This window comes from Stegastes partitus, unplaced genomic scaffold (genome assembly GCF_000690725.1).
Source record: "Stegastes partitus isolate 25-593 unplaced genomic scaffold, Stegastes_partitus-1.0.2 Scaffold533, whole genome shotgun sequence".
NCBI lineage: Eukaryota > Metazoa > Chordata > Actinopteri > Pomacentridae > Stegastes > Stegastes partitus.
The window spans coordinates 6,519-25,527 of record NW_007578264.1 but is presented as its reverse complement, the minus strand read 5'-3'; the positions used below and the strand labels follow the sequence as shown (position 1 = coordinate 25,527).

The 19,009-nt window shown below is 39.8% G+C and overlaps 1 protein-coding gene across 1 annotated transcript; it reads left to right on the top strand.

Moving 5' to 3' along the window:
* Positions 1-700: 700 nt before the first annotated feature.
* Positions 701-16,332, top strand: ufl1 (UFM1-specific ligase 1). The gene is made up of 19 exons (XM_008287978.1): positions 701-893; positions 1,072-1,217; positions 1,354-1,382; positions 2,728-2,825; positions 4,170-4,284; positions 4,464-4,594; positions 6,363-6,421; positions 6,501-6,647; positions 7,741-7,916; positions 8,029-8,208; positions 8,284-8,410; positions 10,445-10,567; positions 10,796-10,916; positions 11,019-11,185; positions 12,424-12,554; positions 12,675-12,755; positions 13,837-13,922; positions 14,023-14,203; positions 15,753-16,332. Exons 1-19 carry the CDS (start codon positions 817-819, stop codon positions 15,963-15,965), a joined length of 2,388 nt encoding a protein of 795 aa, XP_008286200.1. The 5' UTR covers positions 701-816; the 3' UTR covers positions 15,966-16,332.
* The last annotated feature ends 2,677 nt before the right edge of the window (positions 16,333-19,009 follow it).

Here is a 19,009-nt window from a genome sequence, read left to right as displayed (position 1 = left end):
AAAGAAAAGTATCTGTAATATTGCTTGCTTTTTTCTTCATTATTATTATTATTTTATTATGTCTGCTTTGACGTCTGTCTGGTATAAACAAGTACAAATAGTCTTTAAATATTTTTAAAATAAAGAGTGAAAAATTAAATAAATCAGCGCAATGGAAAAAAATAAAATGTCAAAATTGAAATGAAATAAATTAAAATAATAACAAAAAAAAAAACAATTAATAATAATCGGAACAGGCACTAGAAAACAGCAATTGAGTTTGCTTTTTTTTATCATTTGTAGAAGCAAAAGAATAAAGCTGAGTTCAATTCAGGCATAAAAAGCTGGAAGAGGGATGTGCAGCGAAAAACTTCTAATTTCTCAACAAAATAAAATACAAATAACATCATAGTTTAAAGATTTGTGGCTCAGAAGCAAATTATACTTTTTTATAGAGTCAAGAGAATTTAAATCAGACCAAATTGTTATTTTTTTCCCATCAGCACGTCCACAAAAAAAAAAAAAACACGAGTTATCAACGTAACTGGAGGTTGTTGAATTATCTGGATAGATTTTATGAAAATATACATTTATAAGTTTTAGGAGTGCATGTATTAGGCAAAAGTCGAATTTAGAGCAATAGTTGATGTGTTGACGTCTGTGCGCGAAAGGTGGGCGGATGAAGTTTGTCCCTTCTGGCTCGCCGTTCCCTTCACTGTGTGTTGACGTGTGGCTAAGAGCAGGGAGCAGTTAGCTAACACTTAGCTCATTCGCCTTAAAAGTGAAGCAAAAGCAGTGACTGCTTGCTGCTTTTTCCAGACACACAAACCTGCAACCATGGCGGCTGACTGGGAAGAAATCCGTCGGCTCGCCGCTGACTTCCAGAGAGCCCAGTTCGCTGACACGGTGCAAAGGTAACGAGCAGCTGTTAGCATCGGAGCTAATGTTAGCTAGCTAACGATAAACTTTGATTTAAAAGTGACGCTTTTCGCTTTGAGTCGTCTCCTTTCTGTTAACAGCAGCCGTTAGCAACGAGAATTAACATACCTATATAACTGGCCACTTAACGCCACTTGTGTCAACTTTCCACAGGCTGTCGGAGAGAAACTGCATTGAAATTATTGCAAAACTGGTCCAAGACAAAAAGCTGGAAGTGGTGCACACACTGGATGGAAAAGAGTACATCACCCCGGCTCAGATCAGCAGGGAGATCAGGGATGAACTCTACGTCCATGGAGGTCAGTTTCACAGGCAAACAGCACACACAGAGCTGTCACCTCAGAACTACAATATAACATTGATACGCTTAGTATGAGATTAAATCAGCATCTGGTCATAATAACAGTGAATCAATGTTGTCATTTTGTTTCACAGGGAGAATCAACATTGTGGATCTCCAGCAGGTGTGTGTTGCTTTGAGTCCTGTGTGGTAACAGCTGCATACAAACCTGTACTAGTTCTGCACAATGCTGACAAAAATGGCATTACAATTAGTTTTTCTGTTAGATGTATTGCACTGTGAAAATATACAGTAGTTTTCACCAGGTGACTTAAATAACCCCATTTGGACAGAATTAATCAATTTAGAATGATTTAAGTGATTTCGTGGGGGAGTGCATATGCATCAAGAGTAACAAATAGTTTTAAAACAGCTGACAAAAACAATTTAAAGTCTTTCTCGTGTGGTTCAAAACCAGAAGAAGCATCCAAAGTACAGATTTATTTGATTTGAATAAGATTCAGATCTGGCTATGCACTTGTTATACAGTCATTCCATCTCGAATCATTACATTTTTAGACAGTGTCTGCTTGAAAATCTTATTTATTTACATAAAACATGGAAGTTGTTGTTGAAAATACAAGTAATGTCCATATTAACAAATTTTCTCTGTTATATTTCGAAAACCACTTTGAAGCTTCAAAGTTTTGTGATACTTAGATCAGTTGACCTAGCAATGTTTTTGTTATTGTGGTACAACATGTCATACCTGCTTAGACAGTTATCAAAGTTCAAGGAAAATAACTGTTTTTTTTGCAAAGCATTTCATGTTTATAGTGTCCTACATGCTTAGATTTTTATTAATGTTACAAACAACTTGCATATGATTCAGAAAATATCCCTAGCTGACTTGTGCATCTTCTGTTTTTTGTTTTTCTGTGCTCAAAGATGGCACTTTTTTCATGTTTAGACTCAGAGATTATTTAATCTGCTTGTCCAATATTGTTCAAGGTTTTATCTTTAATAGATCTTGAGATGTTATCATTCAAACATAGCCTTAAATTTCAATGTGTGAAACAATATGCTGAAAGTTGGTCAACAGGAAATTCAAAATACTTGAAATATGACTGTAAAATTTCACAGATGGTCAAGCAGAGGGCCCCCAATGATTCAAATTAGTTCTGTTACCTCATTTCATTTCTTTCTCTAGTCAAAATATACAGTATCCAAACACTGATGATGTTGCGTTTCTTTTTGCAAACAAATCTTCCTTCTCAGGGTTTCTTTCTTGTTCCTCGCACATGTGGAACTTGCATGTCAGCGAATTCAATGTCAAGAGTTTAATATATTATATCAGACAGATTTCTCTTGTAGATGGAAAATGAGAACCGTGCAGAATGTATTTTTGTATCAAGCCGCCAAAGAAGTTGTAGCCTGAAGTATTTAATTTACTTCACATTGCTTGTTGGAATGCGTGCTGTTGACATCCAGGTGTCCTTTGAATGTTCTCATGATCTCCTGCCTTTCAGATCATCAATGTGGATTGGGTCCATGTTGAAAACAGAGCCAGTGACATTGCAAAATCTGATAAAGGAGTTCAGCTCGTACTGGGACAGCTGATTGATGAGTGAGTATTAAAATTTTATCGGACTGGTGCTGGAGCTCGAGGCAATGTCTGTCCGTAAAATACAGCCCGGGCTGCTCATACAAATTCTGTATGATGACATTCAGTCTGTTGTTTTTCATGGATAGGTTTTACCAAAGCATGTCTCACATCTCCAGTGCCCCATGCTTTATTCAGCAAACATTTTCAGCCACGCTACCTTCATCACAGTGATCAGCCCATGGAGAACTGAAGAACGGTTGTGTGACATGTTTTAATTATTGAAGGACTGCACTGGGCTTGTCTGTACCTCGCTTTGTTTGCATTCTCAAAACAGAAAATGGAGATTAAACAGAAAAACTTATATATATTTAATGAAAGACTTAATCCCATCAGACCTACTCTCCATTGTAATGGACAGCTACTTTTAATTGGTCACAACCAACAACTATGCACTGATTTAAAGTCTTATTTTGGCCTAGAAATGAAGTCGGCTATAAATATTGAATACATTTTGGGCGTTTAGGTTACCAGATCATGGAGCAAGGAATCACAGAAAACCAGCATGACAGACAGTGAAGTTTTTGTATTTGTAGATATTAACCTGTATATATTCAGACCTTAGTTTCTTTAATTAGGAAGGTTTTTCTTAATTGTAGTAGATTGAACTATTACTATACTGTATATAATCATATATTGTGTATCCTATGGCTAATTTATCACACAGCATTATCATAATTAAAGGAAAGGTACTTGCTAGATTTGAAGAAGAATGTTTGAAATACATTTCGTTCAAACCAAAAAACACAGTTATGCCTGTGAACTTTATGTTACAGCAAACTCATCGAGGAGATAAAGGTCTTTAGTTGTGCAATTGAGAACAAGAATTCTTCCTCTGGCCTTTAAAGTTGGCAGATTTAAAAACTTACAGGTTGTGTTAATTAGTAGAAGCTGTGAGTAAATCGTATTTTCTTCTATATAGGCGTTATTCTGATTAGTTACGAATATTTGTAATAATTAAAAAAATCTGTTCAAAATCCCAAAATGTTTGTTGCAGTGAGGATGACAAGATGAAATGGTTATTTAATTTTAATATTTATTAGTTGGCTAGCTTTGTCTCAACAGCAAAGTTTGGGAAAATGTCAGCACAGCTTATTTGTCAGGTATGATTTGTAGTTTTTATGTCTGGACCTGGTTTCTTTCCCTAAATAGTCGTGTCCTGCGAGTCTGTTCCTACTGAAGCAGGCACAGGTGGACAATAGCTTCCGTGCTGTTCACCGTAATGAGAGTCTCGCAAAAACCAAAATGGAAAGCACATGCTCAGAGCCGAACGCTGTAAACACGTTGATCGTCTTGTGTGGTCCGCAGCACGTACCTGGACCGCTTGGCTGAGGAGGTGAATGACAAACTGCAGGAGGCCGGTTTGATCAGCATCGCAGAGCTGTGTAAAAGCTACGACCTCCCGGGAGATTTCCTGACTGAGGTGAGTCAGTCTCTACTCGCACGTTGATGTGGTGACAAATTAGGCAACAATCTGTGTCATCAGTGTGTTAAGATAATTGATTCCTATTTGCAGCCTCAGCCCTTCTTTTGACATGCTGCTGCTTGCTGACTTCACTGTTCAGAAACGATGTGACAAGTGTGTTTTCTTTTATATTTCAGGAGCTGTCGAAGCGTCTCGGGAAGCTTATCCAAGGAGAAATGGACCAGTACAACAGAGGTGTCATATTTACTCCAGCTTTTGTCTCCCGTCACAAAGCCAGAATACGAGGGCTCTTCAGCGCAATCACAAGGTAAACATTGCAAAGATATTGCAAACGTTGCTCCTCATGCAAGAATCACTTTGGGATTCAAGACAACTTGTCGCTGTCACTGTATTTATCACAAGTAGAATTTTCTCTTAAGCAAAATGTCCACACCGGTTGTACGCTGATGAGCCAAAACATTGTGACCGCTCATAGATGACGTGAATAATGTTGATTAAATTGTCACAGTGACGCATGGTGAATAATTGGATACATCAGTTTATTTACAGTAGTCGCAGTACAAGGGTGAAATCATGGTGTCCAGACAACTAAGTCAGAGCGTCTCAGAAACAGCCACACCTGAGGGTTTTGATGGTTTCCCTGGTCAGCAGTGGTGGGTACCTACAAAGGAGGAGGGACAAACTGTGAACAACCCACAGGGTGTTTGGAGACATGCTGTCTGATCTGCAGAGCAACTTTTCAGCCCTTTTCAGATGTGTGATACAGAACATGATGGGCCTCAATAATCTGTTAAAGTGAAGACATTCTATCAGTCAGACTTTTATGTGAATGTTCCTCACGGCTTTAGAAGTGGTGCAGAGGAGCCATGTTGCATTCACAATATCCCTCATGCATGCAAGATTGGATGTGACATCACTTGGCATGTTGCACAGTAATGCACTAATAAACAAAAGAATAAATCAAACTCTTGTATGTACAAAAGTTTGACCAGCAGATGATAAACTGTGGCTCTGTGTGACAGCTCACCTGTCTGATTTTAGGAAAAAGTACAAGTTTCCATTAGATCCTGATCGATCCCTTGTTAGTGATTATTTATAAGTAATAAAGGAAGTTATTTTTGTTGTACCAATTGCATAAATGCATGTGACTCTCTTGCTTTGGACATGATCACATGTATCATGTTGCAAGTATTTAGTAACTCTGAGGAAATCTTTCAACAAACAACCTGAAGCACAAACTCAACTTCAGCACCTGTTTGCTAAAACCCGGATTACATTCATTATTGATGAAACATGTTCAATCTTCACCTCAGTAATTTTGGTTTTTATGGACACTTAGGCTTGTAATTTGCTGGACATATGATGCTTGTGGGTTGAACTTGTGTTGAAAGTGATGCAGTAATGTTGCTAGGTCTGATCTCGCTGCAACGACTTTGATGGAAACGTTACTACGGCGCTCGCTCAGACATGAGTCCAACACATTTGGAAGCTGTGACAGTAATAGAAAGGAGTGCCTGTCTGAAAGGGGCTCTAAAAGACATTCCCTCGCAAAAGAAAAATACATTTTTGACCAAAAAAAAAAGGATACTCCAAGCAGCGGCTCTTTCCAGCGTGATTGTCTGCTTCTTCTGTAGGCTGTAATAGCGTCTCGTCCATTTCCATGACAGTCATTTCACCATGAATGCCTCCTGTCGAAGCGTGGGCTGCTTTGCTGTCGTAAAATGTTTTCTAGCATCTAACTCGTATGTCAGACCATTCTCTTTTTATTTCCTTCTCTTAGCAGCTTTGACGGCATGTCATCAGCGGCTGTAACTATTTTAGATCCCTAATATCTAGTGTCTCTGCTCAAAAAATCCTCTATTCACACTTTTGTGAATGAGGTTTGGCCGCTGTCAGTACGAGACACACAGTCTTATACGGATATTAGAGGTATCAGTTCTTCTATGTTTAGCAAACGTGCACTTACTTGTGACCAGATGCACTAAAATATTCTCACATGAGTCCCATTGTCTTTATTTATTGTATTGATCTGTACTTGTATTCTAATCGCCCTGCTGTTTTGCTTCATTCTGCAGGCCAACCCCAGTCAGCAACATGATTGGAGCCTTTGGATTCCAGGAGCATCTTCTGTATTGTAAGCAGAGACCGTTATATTGTGTTATTGTTGCAGTTAATACACTGTATTGTAAGCTAATGTGTTTTGTTATTGTCAGCTGTCTTGGAGGAGTTGGTGAATACCGGGCGTCTGAAAGGAAGCGTGGTCGGAGGTCGGCAGGACAAAGCCGTGTACATCCCTGATATCTATGCTAAAACACAGAACTCCTGGGTGGACTCTTTCCTCCAGCAAAACGGATATTTAGGTAGGTCTGGTGTTGTATTTTTTCTCAGCCTTGACTCTACCTGTTATTTCTCCCCACCACAATTAGCATACAGGAACCACAACAGTCACTCAAGGAAAAGAGGAACATGATTGGGCACGAGTGAAACGGTTCAAACCCCACATAGTTTAAAAGCTTGCAGATTTGTGAAATACCTGGAATATTTTCTGCAGGAACAAGAACCAGGTCCAGCTTCAGCAAAACAACTTACCTGCACATACAGTTATGCTGTCATCCTATCCTGTTTTAAACCTCTACAAGTTTTATATATACAGGTTACAAGTATACTTCATGGTCAGCTGGAGGCAAACAGGTTGAGGTGTCGGACAGCATGTGGATGCTCTCCAACAGTTTCAAGCTCTGGTTTAATGTTGAAGCCAAATTGCTTTCATGTCTTTCAGTTTTAATGTTTTTTTTGTGAGCCTTTGTTGCCTAGCACCAGTGAAAAGTGATTCTATTTTTTTATTACTTTGGGGGCTCAATAAATGTAATTATATCGAGTCCTCAGTGTCTCAAAAAATACGTTCTTTTCTCCTGCGCACAGACGTTATCGTGTGTGTGTTAGATAAATGACAATAATAAAACAATTCTGCACTTCAGAGGCCTTTACAGTTGTTCGCTATCATCGCAACTTCTGAAAAACATGCAAAGAAGGTCATAAATTACGTTTTTAATTTGTTTTCAAAGCTGCAGTGTTGGGCATTTGGGGCTTCAGTAATCACTAAAAACAAGGAATGCACTGATTCAACTTGCACTTTTATGTTATGATACCTATAGCACCGCTGATACAGAATACTCAGGAACACCAGGACTCACATTGATGCTCTTTTTTCCTGAATTAAACATCATTAACTCCTATAAATTTTACAAAATCTATACCTAACTGTATGAAATTCCTGCAATCAGCTGCCTTTAAATAGCTACATACAGGCTGACTAGTACAACCTTTTTGTTAGACTTAATGTGTGTTTTTTGTTATGCAGTCGCCTTTTTATGATCTATGATTCTGTAGTGAAGTTCTTTGCAGTTTGAAGCGTCTATAGTGTCGTCCGCTGATGAAATCTTCTTCCCGCAGAGTTTGACGCGCTGGTCAGACTGGGAATCCCCGACCCCTCCAGCTACATTAAGAAGCGCTTCAAGTCCAACAAGCTGCTTTTCCTCAGAGCAGCCTGTGTGGGTCAAGCTCTGGTCGACCAAGTGGAGGCGTCTGTGGAGGAGGCGGTCAACTCTTCCACGTGGACAGACCTCCAGGTTATTGCAATAACAACTCTCTAATAGCTGCCTAATAAGAGTTGATTATGTCATAAATTACATGTGTTGGGGACTTCTGTTTCTCATTACGCGCCCACCTCGGCTGGTTTAGCCAATTCTTCCCAGCTGCCTGTCGATGGAGGACATGGGGATGCTGATCAGCCAGGCCATGAGGAACACCAACATCCAGTCTTCCGCCAGAGTTCTGGGAGGCACCGTCGTCGTCAGCGAGAAGTTCATCAGCAACTGCCTCTCTTTATTTGACGATGCCATGCAGCAGAAAGCTCAGAAGGTACAGCTTCCTTTTTCAGACGTTTCTTTTTAAAACTCTTTGAATGTCTACAAGCTTCTGTGGTTTGGTTTTCAGGAAGTCAAGAACAATCCAGTGTTTCTGATAACTGAAGAGGACCTGAAGCAAGCATCCATTCTGACTGAGAGCTCAGCACTTTCTAAAAAGGAAAAGAGAGAAGCAGAGCGCAGGAAGAAGGCTACAGGTGTGTTAAATCTTTTCTACTTCACCAAACACTGACAAAGTAAAATGTAGACTGTGACTTAATCCTGACTGAGAGAAAATTCAGCATAAAGTCTGTGCCCGTGGCCACATGAAGTGTGTCTTCCTTTTGTCCTGAGCTGTCCCAGACATTGTGACTGGGTTTGATTGTCCTCAAGTCAGAGACATCATTTGTATAACTTGTATTTAGAGCTTCTTGGATATGTCCAAGCTGAGAGAGAAGCAGCATCCAGTGAAAAAGCAAAATAAAAGAGAGGTGTGAGGAGATTATTTTCCAGGATGTTATGAGTTCCCAGAGTCCAAGATGATGTCTTAAAAGCCAAATAAACCTGTTTTCAGTAAGCTAGTGTGAGTGATGGGGTCCTATTCACAAATATTTGGCATCTTTGAAAATGTAAATATTGTTCATTTTAGAAGTTTAGCAGCTCCTACATCACTGTACAGCCTATTCTCATTGGGTGTTTGGCAGAAGTTTAATCCTTTTAACCCCAAAAACCCATTGATGGGTTTTGAAAGCATGCTGTCTTTAAAATATCACCCAAATTGCACCATTTATCAATGCCGGAAACCATAACAACGGGAGAAATCATCAAATTTCAGAACCTTCCAAAGATCTGTTTGCTTCAGATGGAACCGTGAAGCAATTAGTGACTCGGCTTTGACCAGCAGTCACATGACAAAAGGAGTATTCAGCTGAAATGCAGGCTGTGTTTACACCAAGCAGATAGGAAACAAGCATGGAAACAAATTAAAGATAGAAGTAGTAAAATATCTGTAGCATGTAGAACTACCTTTTTTTTTTTCCAGTATTGCTAACACCTGTGGACACGTGGAAAAATGTTGAACATGTGGATTACAAGTTCGTTCAGTTTATGTGAAATGAATTCACAGAAACATTTAACTTTATTTTTTTTCTTCACTTTATAATTTATGCCACACTGGCAACTTTCAAACAAAAAAAGGCATTTCTCTCTACTTCTAGCCACTGTTGTGTTTCCATAGAGGTGCAGGACTTTATTTAGCAGTGAAAAATGTGACCGGGGCAGCAAATACTGAGAAATGACTCGTGATTCAGAGCATTAAGTTGTCCGTTGGACTGTCCAGAATATTCCAAATATACACACAAACCGTGCAGCTCTTACACGTAGTTTTAAGTTGAGCTCGAGGAACTTGAAAAGATGTAAAGACAACCTGTTGGTGTCAAACTCTACACATACATCAATAAAAATTTACAAAAATATTTCTGAAAAAAATTGTTTGCAGGAATCGTTTTTTAGTTCGTTTTTAAAAAGTAGTGTATTTTTATTCGCTAACTGTGTTGCTAGGTCCTCTCCCTTGATTTAAGTCTGCAGTATTTCTTAGTAAATGAGGATGGATCCTCTCTGTTCATGATATTTAAGTTCCTAATCAGTACGACCGTCCTCATTAAAGATGAAGTTGCACACTGATGAGACGATGGCAGCTTGAAATATAATGACAGCTAATGATACAGCTAGTTAGTCAGCGGGACTTTTTTATTTTAGCTTTCACTTTCTAAAAGCTTGCACGTATTAAATACACAGTCACACTATTATGTCATGAATGTGCAGATTAGCACGACGCAATCTAACATCTATTATTTAAGCAGACGTTCCACTGAAAATAGTTGGCAGCGCTGACTACACCGAGTGTCTGTGTTCTGCTGTTTCCCCTACAGCCATGCTTCTGGCTCATCTAAATGCCACCTGTGCTATTTTTACACCTGCTCTCTAGTTTGATACATGCTCCATCTGTGTTTAGGGCAGATTGCATCACATCTGCACCTGAAAATCTGCTACAATCTGCCTCACAGTGACTCCTGGGACAGTCTGGGACAAAAAAAATTCTCATGGTCTGAGCAGCAACATGATTATTAGATCAGCAACTTCTGTAGTCTGCATGTTGCTTTAGCTGTATGGTCACTTAAATAGAAGTCTGTGATATTTTATCGATAGAAGGTTGATTTACTCGGATTGTTTATCATCTGTTTGTCTCTCAGAGGGCAGTGGCAGTGTGAAAGCAGGCGGAGGAGGCAACGCCAGAGAGATCCGGATTCGCAAAACCAAGAAGAAAGGGAGAAAGGACGAGGACAGCGATGAAGAAACCGGACCTTCACAGCAAAGTACACCAAAGGCCACAAAGCCTTTTTATCTTCACAAGGACATTATGTCTCTATATGCACATTAAACCTGCTCAGTGAGGCTTTTTACTGTAACAAGAGCGTAATGGCTGGTTGGCTAGCAATCTCTCCCCAGAGTTGTCTTTTTGTTTTTTTTTTCCCTCCATGAAAGACAAAGGTAACTGTAGTATCCCAGCGAGACTAATTAGCTTGTGTTTTACCTTTGCCAAGATCGCAACAAACAGACTGAAGCCCCCTTTATGGCCCAGGAGGAGATCGTAGCTGTTTTAGAGGAGCGAGTGAGTGACTGCCCCGAAGAAATCCTCTCTGAGCTGGCAGAGCATTTAGTCAGGTAACACACAGGTTTCTGTCTGAAGTTGGCTTTCTCTGCTCACACTTGCCAAAGATTACCGCCAGCGATCAGTCCATCCTCTCACTGTTAATGTCTCTGCAGGCCTCTGACTAAAACCTATCAGGAGGTGCTGCGGACGGTGTTCATGTCCTCCACCAGCTCTCCGTCAGGGGCCAACAAGAAGAAGAGCATGAAGGACCTACAGGAGGAGATCACCAACCTCTACAACAACATCCGGCTGTTTGAAAAAGGCACCAAGTTCTTCTCTGGTAAATCCGATTAATCCTATAATCCTAAATCTATTCCACTGCTAACTCTCAAACGATAAGCACCGGGGGCTGTCTTCACAAAGGATTTTCAGGATTCCTCCTAAACAGCTCTAAGAACCTGTGCACACTTTAACAAGTTTTCACTTGCAGGTGAGCTGACTAAACTTTGTTTCACCATTGTGGACATGTTTTGTTTCATACTGCAAGTTTGAAATGGTTCTTTTTGTCCAAAACAATAGTGTGACACACTCTACTGATAATGAACAGGTTTTAATGACTCAGGAGTCCTTGAACTAACTTTACTTTTTCCTTCAACTGAGGAGCTACTTTTAGTTCTGTGAGCTAATTTTTTACTGCAGTATGAAGTCCTGCACCTCTATGGAAATGGTCCAACCCTGACTAGAAACATAGAGATTATTTTTGTGCAGCATGACAATAGAAAAAAACGAAACAGCATGTAAAAGATTTTTCCAAGTGCCCCCAGTTGTTACCAATACTTGAAAAAATGGTGACTGCACATATAGATATATCACTCCTTACATTATTCGTTTGTTTCCATGCTTGTCTTCAATCTGCTCTGATCTACACACAGCCTGCAGTTCAGCCAAAAAGTACCGGATTTTTTTTGTCACATGACTGTTTGTCATGGCTGAGTCTCTAATGGCTTCCTGGTTGCGCTGATAAATGTAAAATTACTGCAAACAGTAATTTTGGCTATTTAAAAAAAAAAAAATGAGACAAGAGATTTTGATGAAATACTACAATTTTAACCTTCCTGACCAAATGACACATCACAGATGAGTTGTCAAGGACCATCGGAAAGGTCACAATCTAACAGTTCTCTGTGTTTGTTACAGTTTCTGTGTGGATAAGTGGTGCAATTTGGGTGATTTTTGTAAAGACAACATGCCTTTTAGCAAAATCTACACTCTTAAAGCTAGATTTTTATTTTTATTTCGTTCGTAATATTATGTTATTCGATCTATATTACACTTACTCAGTTCTGCATCAGTTGTCAGTCATGGTGACACGCCACATGACCTAAAACCAGCAGTGCTCAGTATTTATTTCATTAGAGTCAGGACAGGCCGTTGTTGGAATAACACGGTGTCTTTAGTTCTTCTGAAAGTGAACATACAGTACATGCCATGCCTTAAGCCTGTAAAAGAAAAAAATAAAATAAAGAGAAGAATCGGCCTGGAGTTCAAGGCCTTGACTTATATTGTTTGACTGTGCAGATGAAACCCAGGCCAACATCGCCAAGCACGTCCTAAAAACCCTGTGCACCGACGTCACCAACATCCTGGTCAACTTCCTGGCTGCAGACCTGATGATGTCCGTGGAGAATCCCAGCACCATCACCAACGAGGTCCGTTACATTTAAATCAACTTAAAAGTTAGCCGGCGCTGTGTTACTATTTGAAATGATCTGCGGCTCTTGTTGGAGTCGAGCTGGTTCATCTTCAACGTCTTTGATGTGCTGCCTCAGGTCAGAGTGAAGATTTTGGGCAAACTGCCAGAGGAGACCAAAGGGCATCTGATGAAGCTGCACAACTGCCTGAATGGCAAAGTAAGTAGAACTCCTGTTAGTTAGGCTGTTTTTTTTCAAATGTCCACCTAGAAAAACTGAAGCAACTGGTAACAGCTCCACCAGTGGAGGCCCAAGATGATCAACGTTGAGCTTTTTTAGGAGCATTTTGAGATTTAAAACACAATAACCGTAGAGCAGGATTTCAAAACTCAAGGCCATGCAGTTTCTAACAAAATCGTATTTTTTATGATGACATTTTAAGATGAATAAATCATGATTGACCCCAAGGATGTTATGGTACACATCAAAATATGAACTCTTAGTCTTGGCCAAGTCCATTTTTTTTTCTCATTTTGTTGGAGCTTTGCTGTGTTTGGCTCGATTCTTCAGACTGCCTCCAGCTTCTGCTGTTTTCTCATATTTTGTTTCAGACAGGATGACACAGAATCATGCACACAAATGAAAGTGGTTGTCTGAGGGCTCAAAGAAAAACAATCTATAAGGCAACTATCAAACTAGGAAACCAAACTGAACTTAGAACTAACAGAATAAGCGAAAGAATCATTTAGCACTGAGTTTACAATTTCTTTCTGCAAACTTTTCCAAGTGGCTGGAGCAGAAAACATTAAAGTTTCTGTTCCAATCTCTCTCTGTATTCTGGGGGCAGACAATAAATATGTCTTGTGATCTGATTGAAAGTTGAGCTCCAAGACATCATTTTGCAAAAATATGACGGTTTCCCCAGAATGGCCTTAAAAATTTAGAAAGCAACACAACATAGAGAGAGTAAGGCCAGCTGACTTTGAAGTGTACATATTGCAGATGCTAAGCTAACACCTTATCATGTTTAATGATGATAGATTTATGTATTACATATTGCAGACTTTAAACAAAGATATTTAATTCAAGATTGTGTTAAAAATTAAAGAGTCCGTTATGTCACTGCAGCTCTAACAAACTTCGTGAAGCTCGACAAATGCTTCATCCAGTCAAGTGTGCTATGCTTCTAAAAACGAACACAGAAAGTGATTTTTTTTTTTAACCAGACACAAGCCTGTCTGTTGTAAAACGTTAAGGATGAAATGTAAATGCAGTGACTGAAACGTCTTCATTCTAACAGGCCATTGAAGACTTTCTGACCAACATAGAGACGTGTGCTGAGGTGTGTGGATTCATGTTGAAGAAAGGAGACAAGAAAAGGGAGAGGTAATGGAAGTGTTCAGTTTTTATTCTTTTAATATGTATTTACTGTATATATACAGAAAAAGTGTAAGACTTCAGCGTTGTGTGAACGTGTGTCATCCAGACAGGCCCTGTTCCTGCACCGCCAGGCTCTTACCGAGCAGCTGAAGGACACCGAGGACCCGGCTCTGGTCCTCCACCTGACCAGCGTGCTGCTGTTTCAGGCCAGCACCCACTGCATGCTGCACGCCCCGGGCCGCTGTGTGCCTCAGATCATCGGCACGCTCACAGGACGGATACCCGCGGTACGTCTGACGCTCTCTGACTGAGGACCACTTTAAGTTCTAGCAGAGTGCGGGTAGATTTAATGTCTTTTTATGTAAATATGGGGATAATGATACACATTTCCAGACTGTTTCCTTTGGAAGAAATTCATGAAATTCATTCAACAATTGAAAGAAGAGAGCTTAGAGAGCTTAGAGAGTTCAGTCCTCTGCTCTGTCCGCATTTCTGCACAGCTGCCAGTCGGCTATTATGCTGGGAAAGATGCAGGAATGATCAAAGCTGCTGGTGGTGGTGGTGTTGATGACTACACTCTTAAATGTGGCTAAAGCAGGACTTGCTGAAGAGTATGGAGATATTCTAACACACTGAGCATGTTGGGAGATCTCTTGAGCAACATTTGACTTCAGTAGTTGTTTACATTTGGATCTGGCTTCAGGTTGTTAAAATACTCTGATTCACAAAGGTCCAACATTATAAACCCACATATTTATGTCTGATCATACAGTTATAGAGTTCCTAACTGTTGGCTAAGAGACATGACAGACTTCCTACACATCGGTTCCAGACCAATGACAGCTTGCCTTGTGTGATATCATTGAAAAAAAAAACAAGAATGTGAACCATGTCCAGTGCGTTTGACTGTCTTATGGTGAGAAAGCGTTAAAAAAAGCAACAACAAAAGATGATGTCAAAGGGTGTAGAGACGACGGTCTGCTTTGTAACAGCCGAAACATCAGACAAACTCCAGCCCGGTGTCGTGAAACCCTGTGTATACATGTATATGAACGCTTTTAAAAGTGTATTTTGAGGCAAAGTTGTTATCGTTTTTAAGTGAATATCAGATTTCACTGGTGAGACAGTGAGAACTGAAATTGCGCTTGTGATTCTCTCTCCACTTATTTAGATCGCAGCCTGATGTGGTAGCCTAAAAACAACTGCTAGGGGGGCATTAGATGGCTGCTGAGTGGCGAGACTTGCTTCTGGGACTTTGAAGACTGAATGTTTTCTTTGACATGTTCTACATGTATTAGTGCTCTATGCTGCTATCGGTCAGCGTCACAGAACACGCTGTTGTCACATGACTGACTCTGACACATTGGTTATTGTTATTATTGTTATTGTTTTTTGTCATGAGCCATGCAAGAGCTGTCGTCCAGTTACTAAACACGGCACAGGATCAAACCGTTGACCTGCATCTTTCAGGTGGAGCTATGTGTTGATATTGTGTTTAGTTTGAACCCAGCATCAGCACAACCACAAGCGACACTTGCAGCAGATTGTATCAGATGCAACTTGTTAACGCAGCATCTTATCTGATAAACAAACAGGTGTGTATTTCCAAAAAAAAAAACTTCACGATGCTAAATGTTTAACTCCGTCATAACAATCATGTATATTTGCCTCACCGGGGTCTAAATTTCAGCAAATGCTTCAGCTTAGGATTGTTTAAAATGGTGTTTAGACGCAGCAGCTGTTGGTGGTCTCCATCTGCTGCAGCGTCGCTATAACGAGCGTTTGTTCGGAGAGTCAAACTGCTGAAATGTTATCTTGTGCGTGTTGTTGTTGCAGGAGCAGCAGCAGCTGCTGTCTGCCTACCAGAGCCTGGTGGTGAAGCAGCTGGTGAGCCAGAGTCAGGGCAAGAAGCAGGAGGACGCAGAGGGCGAGGAGGTGGAGGATCAGGACGAGGAGTCGAAGAGTGTGCGCACACAGCTCCTGACCCTGACGCCTCAGGTGAAAGACGTAGTTCTGTCCCAGAAGAAGGCATCCGTCACCGAGGAATGAACGTCACAACTGACCTGCGAGGAATCTTTTTATGGTCTTAAATGTTCCGATTAAAAAGCTTTTACTGCTGCTAGATCAGCTGGTAGCCCTGTATTTTTGTGATTTATCCACGTGGACGTAATTTTAAATTATTGAGGGTAATTCCTGTGTGGGATGTCTCCCTGTAAGCCTTGTTAACATAAAAGTCCTCAGTGAGGTTCTGATTTCCATGCATTCATTAAAAGCTCTCCTCTTCCTCATGCCAATCACTCATTTACTGTCCTGCTCAGACGTCAGCTTTACAGGTAAATCGTATCCTTGGATACAGCAGCTCAGTTTATTCTGGCCTTTTCTAAAATCTGATTAACTCTAACAGGCTTTTAAAATACCCAAGCTTCCCTTTTTTTCTCCGACTTTTACTACCCCCCGCATTTCAAAGGGAATCATTGTCGTATTTACTGCATTACGTGCATTTAACATCTTTAGTTACTAGATTTCAAAATGGAATTTATAAAACACGTCCCTTCATAAATCTGATGAATTCGTCTGTGCACAGAAAAAATAATTTTGTCCCAAATTAACTCTCTAATATGTTTATAAAACTTGCAAATGCTGTGAAGAAAAATATTCCAACCTGTATTTAATAAATCTGTTTCGCCTTTTCCAGCATTGAAGTCTTTTATAGTTCTAGTCTGATAAACTGCCTTTTTACAGCATTTCTTTTTTTTCAAAGAAGAAATATCTGCAGTGCAGCAATAGTTTTTATTTAGTGAATGATTAATGCAGGATTCAGACATGCTTGACATTTTGTTAACGATACTAAACTACTTACCTGAAACGTAGCATTTTCACTCATGCGACGGCTCTTCCATCCAACTTTTACTGCTTTTACTTTCAATGAGCATGTTGTGACAAGAAAGTAAACAGACTTTGAATTGAAAAAGGAAAAAGTGACTTTTTACGAACAACATCAACACTTATGAAGCAGCTGCTGATGCGAACTTTTGGAGTCAAAGTTTAGTCGCTTGTAATTATTCATGTATGCAGCCCAATAAATGCACAGTGCAACATCTTTATCACTTTTCCAGGATGGACAGACATGAAATAGTTAACTGTACAAAATAGAGCAACGTTTAAAGTCCTAATGGAGGCAATCAGGATGACAGAATCATCAGACTGTAAACATAATTTAGTGGATCAAAGTTCAAGTGCTGCCAAACAGACCCGAGCCACATGATGTTCTTTTCACGTCACAAAGACGTGGAAAGAAGGCCCAGCAGTCTAATGCACCACGTACACATAAGAGCAAAAGAAAAACCAGATGAGTGGAAATTCACTCCGAACATCTGGAACAAGGTTAAGACACTTGTGCTTAAAGGACAGTAAAGCAGACGTAAAGACAGATGAAGCAGTTTTCAGAAAGCTGCAAGTCCAAGCTCCAGAAGCACTTACACACCTTAGTAAGTCCTGGAAAAGTTGCTAAAATTGATGGAATTTCATTAATATCTGCATGATGCTTGTGTGAAAATGACAAAGAATTCTCCCTCTTGTGGCGGCTCAGTGTTACTGATGAACAGCAGTTGTGTGTAATTCTTCCTTTTACCACTTGAGGGCACCAACAGCCAACACTAAAACAATATCACAGCATCCCACTGAGTGATATTTATCCAGTTGTGGAAGGCAGAAAAAAAGGCAGTTATGGTAACAGCATTCAAGATACATATACAGTATAGTGAAACATTAAACACAGATGTGACTGATGGTTATGTGTTGCTATAACAACAACAACCAGTCTGCTGGTTTCAAGCTTCACCGGACCGTTTTGGAATCTGGCTGCAGGGATTTGCCTGTAAAGTCATGCAGGCCAGCACACTGCAAACTTGAAAACTGGGCCTTGTACATGTCATGTTGAAACATAAAGGCTCTTCTCAGTTTATTTATTGTCTAAACAATAAATGCATGAATATTGTTTTCATATAATTTCCCCTTATTGCAACTGTCATTAACACAAACTAGTTAAAGCAGCTTTAAAGGCATATGGATGGTGGTGTCCATGTATTATTGTCCACATAGTTTATATTCAATCAAGCTCACATGTTGCTTTAATATTTTAAGTTACCTAACTTTTGCTGAATGGTGACACTTGTGGCTACAAATTACAATCACAGAAAAAGCTGTTCTAATCAACAACACCTCAACTGACTATCCATAATGTCAAAGTTGTCTGTCGTATAAAGAATTATCCCCCAACTAAGAGCTCTGCTGAGCTTTTTTTTAGCATATTTTAGCTTGTTGTTGTTTTGGTTCTCACTGTTTTCATTCATCTTGTTTCCAGCATCCGCCAGCAGCTGATAATAAGTAGAATTAGGTTGTTTATCAGGAGGCTGAAAGACAAGGTTAGCTTTATCCATCCATCCATTATCTATACACCGCTTAATCCTCATTAGGGTCGCGGGGGGGCTGGAGTCTATCCCAGCCGACTTAGGGTGAAGGCAGGGGACACCCTGGACAGGTCACCAGTAGGTTAGCTTTAGTTAAGATTATTTTAATCGTCTGATGAACACAAGCATGATTCAATGTTAATGACAAAGTTTCTGTATGTCCTGAAATCGCACACAATTAGCTAATTTATTAACTAATTTAGAAACTTTAAGTTTTAAGCGCACTAATTCAGTAATATACAGAAATATCAGTTTAAAGGCAAACATTATGTGGCTGTCACAAACCAACTTTCTATTTTAGACTTGCTTTAACCCTCCTATTACCTTCAAATTTACTGACATCTTTGATCCTTGGGTTTAATCTGACCCCAGCAATTTAAACCCCCAGAAAATCCTCCAAACTAAAATTGTTGCCCAAGTTTATGTGTATATAGCCCTTTAAATAAACTGAAAAAAATTATGTCAGTCACTTATTTAGAGACGTTAAACACTGAATGGGGTCAAATTGAACCCAAAGATAGTAGGAGGGTTAAAAAAAAAAAGGGGGGGGGGCTCATAAATATATCCACCAACTGGAAAAGTGTTTTTCAAAAAGAAAAGAAACCTTTAAAAAGCAAGTTTCCA

Coding starts and splice junctions, on each gene's coding strand:
- ufl1 (XM_008287978.1), top strand. CDS start 817: ATGGCGGCTGACTGGGAAGAAATCCGTCGGCTCGCCGCTGACTTCCAG. Junction 6,648..7,740: donor CCAGCAAAACGGATATTTAG/GTAGGTCTGGTG, acceptor TTCTTCCCGCAG/AGTTTGACGCGCTGGTCAGA. Junction 12,555..12,674: donor CCAGCACCATCACCAACGAG/GTCCGTTACATT, acceptor GTGCTGCCTCAG/GTCAGAGTGAAGATTTTGGG.